This window comes from Rhipicephalus microplus, chromosome 9 (assembly GCF_043290135.1).
Source record: "Rhipicephalus microplus isolate Deutch F79 chromosome 9, USDA_Rmic, whole genome shotgun sequence".
NCBI classification, from domain to species: domain Eukaryota; kingdom Metazoa; phylum Arthropoda; class Arachnida; order Ixodida; family Ixodidae; genus Rhipicephalus; species Rhipicephalus microplus.
The window spans coordinates 130,369,381-130,386,586 of NC_134708.1; the positions used below are offsets into that span (position 1 = coordinate 130,369,381).

At 44.0% G+C, this 17,206-nt stretch overlaps 1 protein-coding gene and 1 long non-coding RNA gene across 4 annotated transcripts in view; one reads left to right on the forward strand and one right to left on the reverse strand.

The window, feature by feature from the left end:
* The window catches only part of LOC142772158 (uncharacterized), a 93,879-nt gene extending 92,455 nt beyond the window's left edge, over positions 1 to 1,424 (forward strand). For both annotated transcript variants that reach the window (XR_012886297.1, XR_012886298.1), the window contains exon 3: positions 606 to 1,424. This is a non-coding gene — a long non-coding RNA (uncharacterized LOC142772158). The remainder of the gene's footprint in view (positions 1 to 605) is intronic.
* The window catches only part of LOC142772156 (uncharacterized), a 284,133-nt gene that overhangs the window by 165,543 nt on the left and 101,384 nt on the right, over positions 1 to 17,206 (reverse strand). For both annotated transcript variants that reach the window (XM_075874306.1, XM_075874305.1), the window contains exon 5: positions 615 to 787. In XM_075874306.1, coding sequence (XP_075730421.1) covers positions 615 to 787 — 173 coding nt within the window. The remainder of the gene's footprint in view (positions 1 to 614; positions 788 to 17,206) is intronic.

Below are 17,206 nucleotides of genomic sequence, written 5' to 3' on the forward strand. Positions count from 1 at the left end.
TTTGTGCTATGTTAACGCGCTCTCGCAAGTGGAGCACACCATGAATTCACTGTTTTTTCTATTGCTGTTACTCGTACCGAAGTTTTGTTGGAGCCCGCCACGCAGCTTCATCGCCACGACACGCGGTAGAATGTGGGCTCATCGCCTGTCTGCAGAATCTCGTTCCCCGACGCCGTCCCATGATTGCTTGGATGCAAGAGGGAGAGGCCACAGCATCTTATCTAGCCCGTCACACAGGCTGGAACGTGCTGGCGGTTGAGGGCATTCTGGCAATGCTCTGGCCAGCTGTTGCGCACGCGCAGTAAGAGTGGTCGCGCCACACACCACCGAATTGAGCTCTGCCATAATCAGCTTTGCATCTAAAAAACGGGAACGAAGTGATGACATCGGTTTGAAAGCACTGAAATTTAGATGAGTTTTTACTTTAACACGGTGGTATTTTAAGCGCGTAAACAGACAAGAAACGAGCTACAGTGGTAGAGAGACGAGCGCTGACATCGACTAACAACAACGGTCGTCTCCGCCCTTTTTTGTTCCTTGCGCCTCTCCTATTTTTGTCAAATATTGAGCCAACATACTCAAAAACCAGCCTTTCTGATGCGCAGAGGACTCACTTGGACACTTTGATGTCGCGGTGCAGCAAGCCCCGGAGGTGCATGTGCTCAAGGGCAAGGATAAGCTGGGCCATCACGATACGGCACTCATTGGTCGGCAAGTACACCGCCTTGTCCACTACTCGAAACAGGTCCGCGCCGCAAATGTATTCCATCACGGTGAGGTAGGCATCCTGCGAAAATGTGCTGTGGTGTAACCCCAAGCATTTCAAACGATAGCTCACTTTTCCAGCGTTGGAAGAAGACTAGACCATTACTTTGCAGATATTTAACATTATTGTATTTTTCGGTAAGCGAAGGGCGATAAGAAAATAGCCGCTATATCTACAAAATATAAGATGTTACACTCGGCGACAATTTTCTGGGGCAGCACAGCCAAAGCTACGATGACGGAGCTTCTCCACATGTGTAACTACGCCAAGTAGTTTGTTCTCGTGCGATTTCGCTTTCGGTTTCACATGCGCATGAAACATGTACTTTTTTAGAACGACCACGGTGGAATAAATCTTACATTTATTCGGGACGAAATAAATCAAATGTTCATGTTTAAGGGAAAGAACACGTAGTTTCTTTGAAGCGTCAAAATTTATTTCAGAAAAAAGTATGGGCGAGCAGGTACTGGGCGATTGGTACGATGCAAAGCCGAGAAACCATTTCCTAAATATCAATAAATACTTGGTCGGCATCATTGTTTTCCTTCTTTTAGAGACGCAAGAACATTTTATAGACGCTCACGTTATTTTTTTAGGGGATGCGAAGGCAACGATGGGAAGCAAAAAACTGGCAGATCCCACGTATAGTGGGAATCGATGATATGCGAAGCACGAATAAGAAAAAAAATGATATACCACTTCCAAATCACCACACCGTTACGAGGTGGAGGTAAGTTATGCCGTACATGACTTAGCGGGTCATGGTTATCATTTTTGAATGTGTCATTTGCCTTTGTCCTCTATTCGCGTCACATGATACCATATTTAGTATATGTGGGGCTAGCAGAATGGCCGTGAGTACGCTATGAGCATGGTATGTTGTCATGTTCTTGCATGACACGCGTCTCATGATTATATTGTTTGCACCAGTCATATACCTTCTCATCCATTGACGTCACGTAACACCTAATTTGGTATATATGGAGCTAGTGAAACCGCCTCGAGTGCACAAAGAAGGGCCCAATATACTCCAACGTAACGTTGACGCACGCGCACGCTGGGAACAGGGTCGCTACGTTAGCAAAACGTGAGCACTCTAGAGTCTTGCGCCACGAGCGACCATTGCCACGAGCGACCATTTCTAAAAGTCTATTAGGACATTATCGCTGTTACCGCTGCCACAAAGAGTGACACTTTCTGTTCGTTGTTGTGACCATTCGAAATGACAAAGAATGTTTCAAAACAGGTTGAACAGTTCAAAGATGAACTCCGGAATGAATTTAAGAACTTGAAAGAATCTCTCGAAAGAAGGATGCGTGCAGAAGAGAGAAAGCTCCGGACTGAAATCGACGACATGAAGCGCAGCATGGATTTCATTAGTAAAAATCTTGATGATGCTAACTTGCGGCTTGATGCTTCTTTGACGGAGAACAGCTCTCTTAAAAAGAAAATGAAGCACTCCAGCATAAAGTTCGCTCATTAGAGAGGGAAGTGATGGAATGTCAAGCCAGTCTTGTCAAAACTGAGCAGTACTCGCGCAACAAAAACCTTGAGATCAAAGGTGTTACGGAAACACCAAATGAGTGTTTGGGAGATGTTCTTGCTCAAATTGGAACGGCCATCAATGAACCTGTCTGCGCGAACGATATAGACGCAATTCACAGAGTGGCAACGAAAGACAAGACAAAGAAGAACATTATTGTTCAGTTCGTGAAGCGCGAAAAGAGAGACAAGGTTCTAGAGAAGGCTAAGAAAACAAAACTTACGAGCGGAAGCCTGGGTCTATCACTGGAAGCTTCTAGAAGTGAGGCAAATCATCCTATCTTTGTAAATGAACACCTTTGTCAGTATCTAAAGAGACTACTTGGTATGGCAATAGCGCGCAAGCGCGAACATGGCTGGAAGTTTGTCTGGATAAAAAACGGTGCCATTTTCGCCCGTCGCGATGAGACTTCATCCATCGTGGCAATAAAATGCGAGAGTGATTTGGACAAAATTACCGCCAGAGGATAAGGATACGCGCCCCCTGCACGAACACTTCGATTGTCCAGATTGTAGAAACATGGAAGCTAACTACGTGCTACCTGAGGACATGCGTGGTATCATATCTGACAACCCAGAGAAGCTTTTCAAGGCTTTCCATCTAAATGTTAGATCCATGCAATGTCAATTTGATGAAATCTACGCCCTTTTAGAATCCTGCAATATTAGTTTCGATGCACTTATTTTCACTGAGACTTGGTACAATGAAAATTCGGATCACTTTGTTTTAACGTCTTGCGATCATTTCTAAACAGAAAAAATTGTAGGGGTGGAGGAGTTTCTATTCAGGCTGCTATACCACGTTTTGAAATTCTACCAGAGTTTAGCACTGCTACTTATGATATCAAAGCCATTTGTATTAGGAAAAATAGCAATGTGTTCGCTGTTCTGTACAGACCACCAAGTGGCAACATTTCGGCGTTTTTGAAGTTTCTTGATTCTTTGCTTTCATGTGCCAGTGAAAACAGATGGTTACTAACAATAGGCGGCGATATGAACATTGACATTGCAAAAGGCTTGAGTGCGGCGAATGATTTTTTGCTTGTGTTTCAAAGCAACAATATCTTATATCAACACGTACACGCGTAACTCTTTCATCAGCATCTGTGCTGGATTTGTTCATTACTAACCGAAACACTGATGACATTCTCTCCGGCGTTATCAACAGTGACGTCAGTGATCACCTACCTACATTTTGCATGCTTAACCGTAACAGTTCATTGCGACAAAGGGATCGGCCTCAGCTCGTGTACAGGGATATATCGTCTAAAGCGCTAGAGGTGTTTCGGGATAAGATTTCTAAAACAGATTGGAGGGAAGTATTTCTTCTTGAAGACAACAATAAGTGTTATGACTTATTTATAAAAATTTTCAAAAAACATTATTTAGAGTCGTACCCATCACGGAGATACCGTAAACAAAAAAGGGTGCACAAACCGTGGATCACACATGAATACATCAAGCTTATTAAACATAAGAATAAGCTTTTTGCCAACTTTCTTAAGTCTCGTAACACGGAAGAATTAAAAGAGTTTAAGAAATTTTGAAATAAGATGAATAAAGACATTAAAAATTAAAAAACGAATATTATAAGCGTGTATTTGACAACGATTGCTGGCGTAGTGTTAACAAAGTGTGGAAAAAATAAACGAGTTACTAAACCAGAATACCAAGGATTATACGATCGACAACCTCGTCATAAATGACGAAACGATTGGCGGGACCGAACTCGCCAACCTTTTCAACAATTTCTTTGTTGAAATTGGAAGTAGCACCTACTGTCACGAAGCTGCTAATCGTATCCCGAGACTATCACACACAATGTACTTGCAGCCAACATCTGTCCCTGACGTGACAATGCTGTATCAGAAGCTTAGGAACAGTCGTAGCCGCGATGTGGATGATTTAGGAATAAAACCAATCAAATACGTTATAGACTTAATTGCACCAGTGCTTACACACACACATATAACGTCGCTATATCTACTGGGTTTTTTCCAGACAGCATGCAGGTGGCTAGAGTTTCAGTGATTTACAAGAATGGAGACAAAAATAGCTTAAGCAACTATCGTCCTGTGTCAATATTGCCCATCTTTTCAAAGGGACTCGAGAAAGTAATAAATTGTCGTATTGAGAAAATTATTACAAAATACAACCTATTAACAGATCACCAATTTGGCTTCAGAAAGGGACGTTGCACTGAAACAGCACTTCTTGTTCAAAAAGAGGAAATATTACAGAATTTTGAAAATAAGGTCATGACACTGGGTATATTTCTAGATTTTAGTAAAGCTTTCGATCGGGTAAACCACTCCATTTCATTTGAAAAGTTAGAACATTATGGGTTACGTGGGGCAGTGTTACAACTTATTAAATCTTATTTGAAAACGCGCTACCAATACGTTGAACTAAATAATTGTAAATCACACCTTAGGCCTACTGAATATGGGGTTCCTCAGGGTAGCATACTAGGACCAATTCTCTTCATTTTCTATATTAATGATATTGTAAGAATCTATGAGTATTGTAAATATATTATATATGCCGACGATTGCTCGGTACATCTTGAGGGAACAGACTTGGAGACCACAACACGAAAGGGTGATACATTATGTCATAACTTACAGACCTGGTGCATGTTCAATAGGCTTACTTTAAGCGAATCGAAAACTAAATGTGTGTTGTTCCGTGCCCCGGGCATTTGAAGAAGCATCGACGATTATATAACTCTTGGGCCATTTCAAATCAAAATCGAGAAACATATTAAGATTCTTGGTGTAATTTTTTCAGAAAATATGTCCTGGAATAAAGATGTGAGAACCTTACTGCAAAAATTAAGCAGAGCAGCCGGTGTATTAAGCCGAAACCGTCACACTTTTCCTGTTAGCATCAAAAGAATGTTATATTTCGCGCTCTTCAACTCTCACTTATATTATTGCACGCTAATAAGGGGAAACACAACATTATCAAACTTACAGCAAATATTCTTGGTCGAAAAAAAACACTTCGTTCCATAGAAAAGGTCTCGTTTCTAGAACACACAGAACCTATATTCCACAAACATAAAATTATGAAGATTAACAACATATACAAACATAAACTACTGAGAACATACAAAAATGCCACATTAGGAAGAACACAGCTATTCGAAGAAAGTGCAAATCTTCGAGCAAATACAATTTCCTATCCTTTCAGGTATCACCGACCATACCACGTTCCTTTCTCGCGTACCCATTATGGTAAAGAAAAACTTGATTATGTACTCGCAACCACACTAAATGAACTAGAACGAACAAATGTTGACGTTCTTAACTTTACTAACAAAACCTTACTAGATCTGTTTATGTAAATGTATTAGAACTACTCATGTTTGTACATTTACAGTAGCTGGTTTTACTAAAGTGATTGTAACTTAAAACATACATTGATGTTTTTTTTTTCATTAGAACACCATAGTCTACATAACTACTTTTGGTAATCGCATTGTATATACTGTGGCTATATAGACTTGTTAGATGTTTTGCCCTGTCCCTACTGCTTTACGGGTGACCAGAGCTTAGTCAAGCTGCGCAAGCGCAGCTTTTTTTTCTCTGGTCCCCTATTTTCGCAGTGACAATGCGCTGTATTGTCTGAAGCGAAAATAAAATTCGATTTGATTGATTGATTGATTGATTGATTCATTGATTGCAACCAGCGTCCGTCGGTGCGGCCCGAAAGCAACCGGCGCGAAATGCGACATGCTTTATTTTACGCCGACGCGTTATCCAGACAGCACTGCGTCTGTCTCTTTTCGAGACGGAGGAACGCAGGACGCGCTGAAACGCGCATGCGTCAAAGCCATGCAGCGCGGCGCACGCCTGCGAGTATATGGCAGGACCAGCGCTTCGCGTGGCAACGCCGGCGTAACCCGACAAAACGAACGCCGGCGCGCACGCGCGCCGGGTCACGTCGAAGTGTATTCGCGCCTTGGCTGTGGCTTGCAGTCATGTCTTCACATGACACGCATCTCATGATTTTCATGTTTGCACCACTCACATACATACGTCATCCATTGACGTCACGTAATACAAAATTGGGCATATGTGAAGCTAGTGAAATGGCCGTGAGCGCATCATGAGCGTTGCATGTAGTTATGTTGTTACATGACACGCATGTCGTGATTATCTTGTTTAGATGTGTCATTTTCTTATGTCGTCCTTTCACGTCTTACAATACCGAATTTGTATATGTGAGCCTACCGAAACAGCCGCAAGCGCAACATGAGAGTGGCATGTAGTCATGTTGTTACATGACACGCATCTCATGATTATCATTTTTTCGCCAGTCACATACCTTCGTCATCCATTCACGTACCGTAATACCAACTTTGGTATATGTGACGCCAGCGAAATGGCCGAGAGTGCATCATGAGCGTGGCATGTAGACATGTTGTTACATGACACGCATGTCATGATTTTCATGTTAGAGTCTGTAGCTTGTGTTCGTCATGCAATCATGTCATATCATACCAGTTTTGCAACAAACCATCTGAACTAAACCACCGTAAGCGCAGCAAGACCTTGATATGTAAATCATGAAATTTATGACATACATTTCATTATGTTTATGTTATGACTAGTGAGTTATGCTCGTCATACAGTCATGTTATGTCGAAACTAGTTTGGTATCGATATCACTATCCAAACAGCCAGGAGAACTAAAAGCCGTAGGCGGCTAGATAGATAGATAGATAGATAGATAGATAGATAGATAGATAGATAGATAGATAGACAGATAGATAGATACGCTCAATGTCGCCGAAGTTCGCTAAGAAATGCTTGGCATTTAAAATCTTGGCACCGATCAGTCATGAGCGGACGTCTGACATTCGTAAATCCAAGTGGGTGAAACGCGATCTTTACTCCGCCGAGAACGCCGTTCTTGCGCAGTGATCAGGGTGATATCCACAAAAGCGAATGTTACCGAGGCAAAGCGAAAAGAACGAATCTCTCCGTAGACGCCTACGGGAGCCGTGTTACGGTACGCGATCTTCAGCGTTATCGTATCAACTATATCAGGCAGACGAAACACCGATCACGTATGCAGTGCAATTTAGAAAATTGGCAGATCCCACGTACAGTAGGAATCGATGATATGCGAAGCTGAAATGAGAAATGTTGTGGTGTCAGTTTGAAATCAGCCGAATGTTACGAGGTGGAGGTAAACGATGCCGAGCATAACTTCCGTGTCATGATTATCCGGTTTTGATGTGTCACTTACCTTCGTAATCTATTCACGTCGCGTAATACCAAACTTAGCATACATGGAGGAAGCGAAACGACCACTAGAATGCTATAAGCGTGGTATGTTGTCATGTTCTTACATGACACACATGTCAGGATTATCATGTTCGCACCAGTGATATATTTCGTCATCCATTGACGTCACGTACCACCAAATTTGGTATTAGTTGAGCTGGCAAAACAGCCGCGAGCGAATCATTAAGAGCCCAATAAACTCCAATGTAACGTTGACGCGCGCGCACGCTGGGCACGGTGACGCTGTGTTAGCAAAACGCGAGCTCAGTCTGATGCCAGATGCGACCAGCGTCCGTCGGCTTGGCCCGACGGCAACAGGCGCGAAATGCGACATGCTGCATTTCGCGCCGATGTCTTAGAGAAGCATTACTTTATGCTGATGCGTTACCCACACTACACTGCGTCTGCCTCTTTTCGTGACGGAGGGATGCCGGAAGCAGTGAAACGCGCACGCGTCAAAGCGACGCAGCCCAGCGCGCCTATGAGTGTACGGCAGGACCGGCGCCTGGCGTGGCAACGCCGGCGTGACGCGACGAAATGAACGCCGGTGAGCACGCGCACCGCGTCATGTCGAAATGTATTGGCGCCTTGACTGTGGCACGTGATCATATTCTCACATGACCCGCATTTTATGATTATTATGTTTGCACTAGTCACCTACCTTCGTCATCCCTAGGCGTCGCGTAATACCGAGATTGGTGCATGAGAAGCTAATGAAACGGCCGCGAGCGCATCATGAGCGTAGCATGTAGTCATGTTGTTACATGACACGCATGTCATGATTATGATGTTTGCACCAGTCACATATCGCCGTCACAGACAGATCTATCTATCTATCTATCTATCTATCTATCTATCTATCTATCTATCTATCTATCTATCTATCTATCTATCTATCTATCTATCTATCTATCTATCTATCTATCTATCTATCTATCTATCTATCTATCTATCTATCTATCTATCTATCTATCTGTCTATCTATCTATCTATCTATCTATCTATCTATCTATCTATCTATCTATCTATCTATCTATCTATCTATCTATCTATCTATCTATCTATCTATCTATCTATCTATCTATCTATCTATCTATCTATCTATCTATCTATCTATCTATCTATCTATCTATCTATCTATCTATCTATCTATCTATCTATCTATCTATCTATCTATCTATCTATCTATCTATCTATCTATCTATCTATCTATCTATCTATCTATCTATCTATCTATCTATCTATCTATCTATCTATCTATCTATCTATCTATCTATCTATCTAGCCGCCTATGAATTTTAGCTCTCCTGGTCGTTTCCATTGTGGTATCGATACTAAAATTGTTGTGGCGTAACATGTGAGCATGATGAGCACAAGGCACTAGTCATAACATGAAAAGTAGGATATGTATGTCATGAATGTCATGATTTACATTTCTTGGTCTTGATGCTCTTGCGGTGGTTTCGTTCACATAACATGTTGCAAAACTGGTATGGTGATTGATTTACTGATTGATTTGTGGGGTTTAACGTCCCAAAACCACTATATGATTATGAGAGACGCCGTAGTGGAGGGCTCCAGAAATTTAGACCACCTGGGGTTCTTTAACGTGCACCCAAATCTGAGTACACGGGCCGAAAACTGGTATGGTAAGACATAACTGCATGGCGAACACAGGTGACAGACCCTAACATAAAAATCACGACATACGTGTCATGTAACGACATTAGTGAATGCTACGTTCATGATGCGTTCGCGGTGGCTTTGCAAGCTTCGCATGTACCGAAATCAGTATTACTTGACACGAACGGACAACACAGGTAAATGACACGTCAAACATGATAATCATGGCATGCGTATCATGTAAAAATATGACCACATGCCACACTCATGATACTCTCGCGGCCATTGTGAAGCTGGCTTCACAATGGCCGCTTCACAATTGTGAAGCTAGCTTCACAATTCACATATGCCAAATTTGGTATTACGTCGCGTGAATAGATGACGATTGTATGGGACTGGTGCAAACATGATAATCATGAGATGCGTGTTACGTACGAAAATGGCTCTGTGCTACCCTCAAGGCGCCAATACACTTCGACGTGACGCAGCACGCGTGCGCGCCGGTGTTTGTTTCGTAGCGTCACACCGGTGATGCCACGCCAAGCGCCGATCTGCCTGACATACACTCGCAGACGCGTGCCGCGCTGCATTGCTTTGCCGCATGTGCGTATGAGCGCGCCCAGCATCCCTCCGTCACGAAGAGAGGCAGTCGCAGTGCGGTCTGGGTTACGTCGTCGGCGCGAAATATTGGCTTTCGCGCCAACAGACGCTGGTCGCACCAGTCGTGCCTACCGTCAGACTATGGAGTGCTCGCGTTTCGCTAGCTTAGCGTCGATGCGCCCAGCATGAGCGCGCGTCAACGTTACATCGGAGTATATTGGGCCCTTCATGATGCGCTCACCGTTGTTTCGCTAGCTTTACATATACAAATTTGGTTTCACGGGACGTGAATAGCCGGCGATCGTATGTGATTGATGCAAACATGATTATCATGAGGTACCTGTCATGTAACAGCATGACTACATGCCACGCTCATGAAGCGCTCACGGCCGTTTCGCTAGCTCCACATATACCAGATTTAGTGTTACGTGACTGATTGATGATTGATTTGGTTTAACGTCCCAAAAGCACCATATGATTATGAGAGACGCCGTAGTGGAGGGTTCTGGAAATTTCGACCACTTGAGGTTCTTTAACGTGCGGTGTTACGAGACGTCAGTGGATGATGAAAGTATATGACTGGTGCAAATGTGATAATTATGAGATGCGTTTCATTTAAAAACATGGCTTCATGCTATGCTCACAATGTGCTTATGGCCGTTTTGCTAGCTTGACATGTAGCAAATTTGGTATTACGTGACGTGAATGGACGGCGAATGTAAGTGACGGGTCTAAACATGATAATCATGATATACATATTATAAAAACTTGACAACGTGCTACCCCATAGAACAATTTTATATATGAACCTTTATAAAAAGCCCCATATTCGGCTACATCAGGAATTGGGCATATCATCCTGTATATAAAATCTCTATATATGGGCCTCATATAACCAGATATGCCCAATTCCTGATGTAGCCATATATGGATCCTATACAACCTTTTATACCTAATCCCTTATATACCCATAAATTGGTGTTGCTGTATATGGCAATATATGGCCAACATCTATACATGGCTATATATAGAAGCGTACATTTAAGGTTAAACATGGTCTTATATGGATACCTTTGGATATATAGCAGTCCAGATGGTTCATCTATATGATTTCAGCTTGTGTCGCCAGCAAAAATTATAGCCGAACAAATAACGCTTCAGCTAGAATTATAGCTGTTGAAACGTCTGCATGAAGTAACTATCGTCTCCAAAACAAAGGCAGTACATATTCCCTCAACACTCTTGTTCAATTAAGGCATACTCATTATATCTCGAGTTATTCTCAAGAAATAATTGCTAAAATGTAACTTGGCAACATATTTAAAGTTTGTGGTGGGCACATCTCTTTGTTAGTTCATTTTCCCTGAAGAGATACATTCTTTGTGCTTCAATTTATTGCTTATTTATCGACAATTTATTTATTTGTCTATTTACTTTGTTACCCACAGCACCAATTGGCATTACAGTGGGGGAGCGTTTACAAATAGTAGAATACAAAAAAGATACATATTCAGCCAAACAACTAATCAAAGTCGCTTCAATCACAATCTGCCACCCAAACACATATATAAATAAAACTGTAACACACCCAAAAAATGCAACTTACTCATTCTAACATGGAATAAAACAAATATTTGGAGGAAGTATAGGCAATGCTAGAAGGCAGTTGGTTCTATCCTGTGATTCTTTTGACAAAAATCATTTTGAAATACGTCAGTCCGCATATATATGCAACCGCATATATATGTCTGTTTTCTCCAACAAAGTTTCAGTTGTCAGCGTGCGCTGTGTCCAGGTGTCTTCCTTTTGTATTTCAAGTTTTTTTTGCGCAACTCAGTAATAACATATTATTGCTCGTGCTTTAAACTATGCTACCTGTTTTTACACGAAAATGCAGCCATGTGCGAAATCTTCATTAAGACACTTTCATCTTTCTCAATTACACAGTGCTATTCCACATTTAAATTGTTCAAGTAGCATCATGCAATGAAAAGTACACACTGAGTGATTGAATTACGTGCAAGAAACACGATATTGCTATCGCGTTCAACTCTAAAAAACGGAGCTTAATGATCCCCCAGTTTTTCACGCAGTAGCAGGCCGTAATGCATCAGACGAGTTTATTTGTCGGCTCGTGTAAAACTATCCACAGTGCTCTCAAATTAAAACGTGACATCACATTATTTTGTGTAACTATGTATGCGGGTATGCGCCGTTCTTCAAGATAACCACGCGATATTGCGACATCAGTAACGATAATGTTGCCTGTGATGTACGCATTCCAGTCAAATATACATTTATATCACCCGAATTGTAGAAAGTGGAAACAAAGTTATGGGCTATTCTTAAGTTTTTCCGTTTCGATCCGTGAGCATTGCACCCTGCTTTGAAGAACCAAATTAGCAAAAAAAATTTCACTGTGCGTCCTTATCAAAACACACGAGAATATAAAAACAAGGGGAGCGTAGACGAAGAAAGAACAATTCGAACGCAAGACAAATTCAAACGCGGGCTCATAAATCTCATGACACATTTGGAGTTGACACCATTGGAGTTGAAGAAAACAAGCATCCAAAGACTCCCCGGGCACGCCGTCTCTCCCCCCCCCCCTCGGAAGCGTGGTTTCGCCAACCAACCTCCTCACATCGGCAGCCGAGCAAGCCCTGGAAGGTTCTCAAAGGAAAGGGGCGTGGTGATGCAGAGCTGCGTCACGTGTCGCCGACGGCCCTCGAAACGTCTCGCTCTTTCCCCAGCCTTGGCTGTGCATTGCGCCGACGAAAGGATGAGAAGTTTCTGGAATCTAGCGCGAAAGGTATTTAAGCGAGGAGCAGAGAAAGCAAAGCAGGATAAGAAAGAATTTTGCACCAGTGTGCGTAAGGTCTTTCCGCCGTGTTAGCGAATCCTTTTGCCCTCAGTGACAAAGGAGGAGATGATTTCCACCTGAGGGGTGAAGACTCGTGCTACAAGCAGAAGAGTGTGACTACCGCCAGAGAGCGAAGACGCGTCCTGCAATCCCAACGCGTGGGAAGCCGACGTGTTACCGGCGAGGAAGTTTGGTGCTTGGAGAGTGGCTAATTGAAGACGCGAGGTTTCCTGGAAGAGACACTTCGGGGGCAGCGGAACGACAACAGCCCTGGACTTAGAGTGAGTGATTCTTGGAAGAGTATCATTCAGACTTTGTTTCAAGGACTTTGGACTGAATAAGTTTTCAAACTCTTTTGCCTTTAAGTGTCCTGGTTGTTCGATCCATGTGATTGCAATGTAGTGCATATTGTTGTTTGTGTCCGTTGTTTCGAGTGCAGCTGATTGTACTGCGTATTACGCTGTTTGATTGGTGACATATTGTATTCAACTATTGTCGAGTGTGCATATTTGTGTATCGTTTGATCTGCCATACTTGAGAATATAATTTTGTTTTGTTTATCAACTTTCGGCTCTGACTCGTTCTTTGGACCACAGCCGGACCACTGGTGCGCCAAAGAGGACTGCTTCTAAATTGTCCACGCTTTCGTGGTGCAGTTCGGGGGGCTGATTCTTCGACCCTTGAAATTAGCTCGGCGATCGCCTCCCTAATTAACTAGACCTGTGACAATATCGTGGTGTACAATTTGTAGAAGCCTGTAAAAGAACCGGATTCTCGAGAGATATTCTGCCAACAGGGAAAGAACGAAGGCCTCGCATGGCAGCACGTTTAATGCAAGTAGAAAAAAATCAGCATGCTATCAAAAAGAACACCAAGATCACTGATATCATAAACCTCACATAACGACACAGTATTGACAGCGTATGGAATTGAAACGTTGGACGTTTTGCGAGATACAACAACAACAACAATAATAATATTACTATTAATATTATATTATTATTATTATTGTTATAATTATTAATTTTATTATTAACACACTCGTATCATTCTGACATGGCCGAAAATATCTGGCCTAATTGAAGGAAATGCTAGTGTCCGGGTGCCCATGAATCTCTGTACGCGAGAGTGTAATTGAGCAGTTTGGTGGGTATGCATTGGCATACATATTTTATAGATAAATGCACCACAGCGTTGCTGTTGAAAGGATATGTTCGCTAGCAGTTTTAATTATTACGCGCCTGCACAGCAAGGGGCTGTTTACACAATGTAGAGTTTGGCTTAGGCATCACGCCAGACCGCAAAAAATGTGTCATACTAATTGTATTCGCAAGGCAATGTTTCAGCTAATCCTCATGATGGCACGCGCACATTAGTGACATTGACCAAGTAATGACCCACCCACTCAAAATAGAAGTTTTGTGATTTTGGAAGTCTACGTTAAATGTTGCTATAAAGCTTCAGCATTTAAATGCATGGTCAATTAAATGCGTATCACGTGTGAGTCAGTTGCACCTTTCTTAACCTATTTGTGTAAGACATGATATTTATTTCACGCTTGCAAACATTACACCAAATTTAAATATTTACTAGTGCAATCCTAAAATTTTTGATAAATTTACTATGTGCACAGCCAAGAACCTTATACGTAGCCAAAACAAACGCAAGATGTGTTTTTGAAATAATTTAGTGCAACTTCCATCTTCAATTTAATCATAATAGTGACTGCAGGTTGCATTCACGTAAGTTCTTTTTTTTATTTTTGAAGATACTCCATTAAACACTGTACTGCGCATGCAACTATGGTAAATGGCCGCTGAAAGCAATCGCAGATGAGGTGTCAACCGCATTAACTAAAATCTTGTTATATGAAGGGAGCACATAGCCATCAATACAGCAATAGTGTCCACCGATGTGGAAGCTAAAAATGCATTGAAATTACTATTTCTTGCTGCCACATCAAACAATGCACTAATGTGAACAATATAAGTTGCGTGCATTTCGTATTAACATAATACTATAGAGGATTGCTCTATAATAATAGCGAGGTTCGGGAGCTTCAATACGTTTTGTGACCTGACACGATTCCTTCCTTGTAAAACATGTCTGTTCTCGTATACACTATTTACGTTGTATTAATTGCAACTTATTGTTGAAAAGCTAAATGCCATGGAAAACTTAGATTTTGAATTACAAAAATTCATGAATAGTTCCAACTATCACATACACAAAGCTGACCTGAAATTTAGGCTTTTTTACATGGCAACAACAACATATATAAATAATATTCTTGTTGTTGTAGAAAATATTCAGGGCATCTTTGTGTGCACATTGTTATATATTACAATCTGCATAAAGGTGTGTGATCATGGTGCTAAATATATACGTGGTTCATCCCATTTAAGGGAGCACTTACACATATAAGGATCCACTTGATATATTATATATGGTGTGGTAGTGCCTTATAAGGACGGATTTGACTCTTTATATGGGCCAACCACGTCATATATGGCTCTATATAACCCTGTAGCAGCGAGAGAAGAGGAGACGTGAGATGACGTCGAAGGCGGCCGATGGGGCCGAGCCGATCTCGCCACTTTATTGCAGGCCTGAAGCGGAGCCACGTCGGCTACCAGCGTCCAAACCGCCAGGTGCGTGAGCTCGTTCTAATCCTCGCGCAGCTCAAGCTAGCATCTGCTGCGCGAGAGGCGCGGCGCGGTGATTGAGAAAATGATGATGATGATCATGCACTACAGGGCTCCCCCCCCCTAGCGCTTTGCGCGATTTGAAGTGTATATGACAAAGAAAGAGAAAGAGACTATGTACATGAACGACAATCCGCAAGGTGTCCGTTTAGGAAGTCCAGTTTGTCAACGTGTAGTGACCAAAGGGAGCCAGTGGGTCTCTGGTGGGCGACACTGGGAGTTGCGCAGAGGACGAAGAAGTAAGCGTTCCGAAACTGTGTTTGCACACAAGTGGGTGACAGGATGACCAGCTGGGGCTAGCTGGGAGCGCACAGGGTGTCGCGAGTGAGCATTGCAGGTAGAGAGGCGTTCAGGGTGAGGTGACGACGGGTGCACAAAAGCCGATTTGGCCCCTGCGCGCGAAGCAATTAGAAGTGGCGTAGTGAAGTCCTGCAGACCACCCATCGACAAGCAATGGCCTTGACGGTGCCCTCGCGGGCGTGCACAGCACTGGTGCCGATGTCGGTACGCAGGTGTCGTGACGTGAGTGGCATCTGAATATGAGTGGATCTGACCACCCACGCTGGCAGTGAGCAAGTAGGATTGTACACGCCGGGCAGAGGTGAATGACGCATGCGGCCCGTAAAAGGGTGTGCCCACAGTCCAGTCACACGCCAGCTCGCCCACGGCTTCCGTCAAGAACTCAGCAGGAGGCGTGTCACGGGATCCAGCAGACATGGACTCCAGAGGAGGCTCAGTGGGCGTACCCTGACCTGACGAGACACCCTCAGTAGTTGGCGCACGTCGGTTCGTGCGCAGGTCGGTATGGAAGATGGGTGCCCGCATGCCAGGCGTGAGATGTGCGGTCTGCTGTGACATAGGCAGATTAGGCACGTCGTCCTCAGGAGCGTCGGTCATAGTCGCAACATCTCGGAAGTCTGGCCGTGGTTGAATGCCCTTGGCTTCAACCTCGCCCGCGAGAGACCGCGAGGGCGAGGATGGTTGCTGCCGGCCAGACACGCAGATCACCGAGGTGAGTGGAGAGGCACCCCCGGACATCGTTGACACTGAAGCCCTCGCGACCGGGGGGTGAACAGCAGGCGTGACGATGTCCGCAGTCGTTGTAGACGCCAGGGCGCTCGATGACGCCGCCGTCGCAGAACCCGACGTGTCAGCCGTGCCGTGAGCCATGGAGGTCGGCTGAGACGAGCCGGCGGCAAGCATGCCTGCAGCGTCGTCGGCCGAGGACGATGAAAACACAAATCTCGTGGCTGACTGGTTGCATTCAGCCCAAATGTCGACAACCTTGGCGGATGGGCAGTCGAGCGCAGGACACGCGTCGCCAGTGGCCAGACGAGAGGTTAAGTCTCGTTTATCGGACGTTGTTGAAGGCGAAAGCTTCGAGGTAGGAAAGTCAACAACGGGCGAAAGGTCACCTGTGCCAGACTTCGATGCGGGCGGCAAGGTGGTCGTCATGGACTCCGGTGGGGCCACGGTGTCGCGTGCCGTCGCTCTCATGGAAAACATGGAGGTAGCAAGCATGCCAGAAGTACCATCGGCCGCGGACCTCGAAAAAACGCACCCCGTGGTGGAGAGGTCGTCGGCAGCAGGAACGACCTCAAGAACCTCGTCGGATCTGTGACCGGGTGCGAGAATCACCGCGCCAGCGGCCGGATCCAAGGCGGAGGGAGACGTTGTCGGGGAAGCTAGGTCCTGGTCAGTGAAGACTTTTGGGCCGGAGGGTACCGCACGCTGCGACGCGGACGAAACCTGTAAGTCGCGGGTGAACGGCAGCGGGTGGTAGGTGAGGCCATGTCTGGCAAGCACCGCC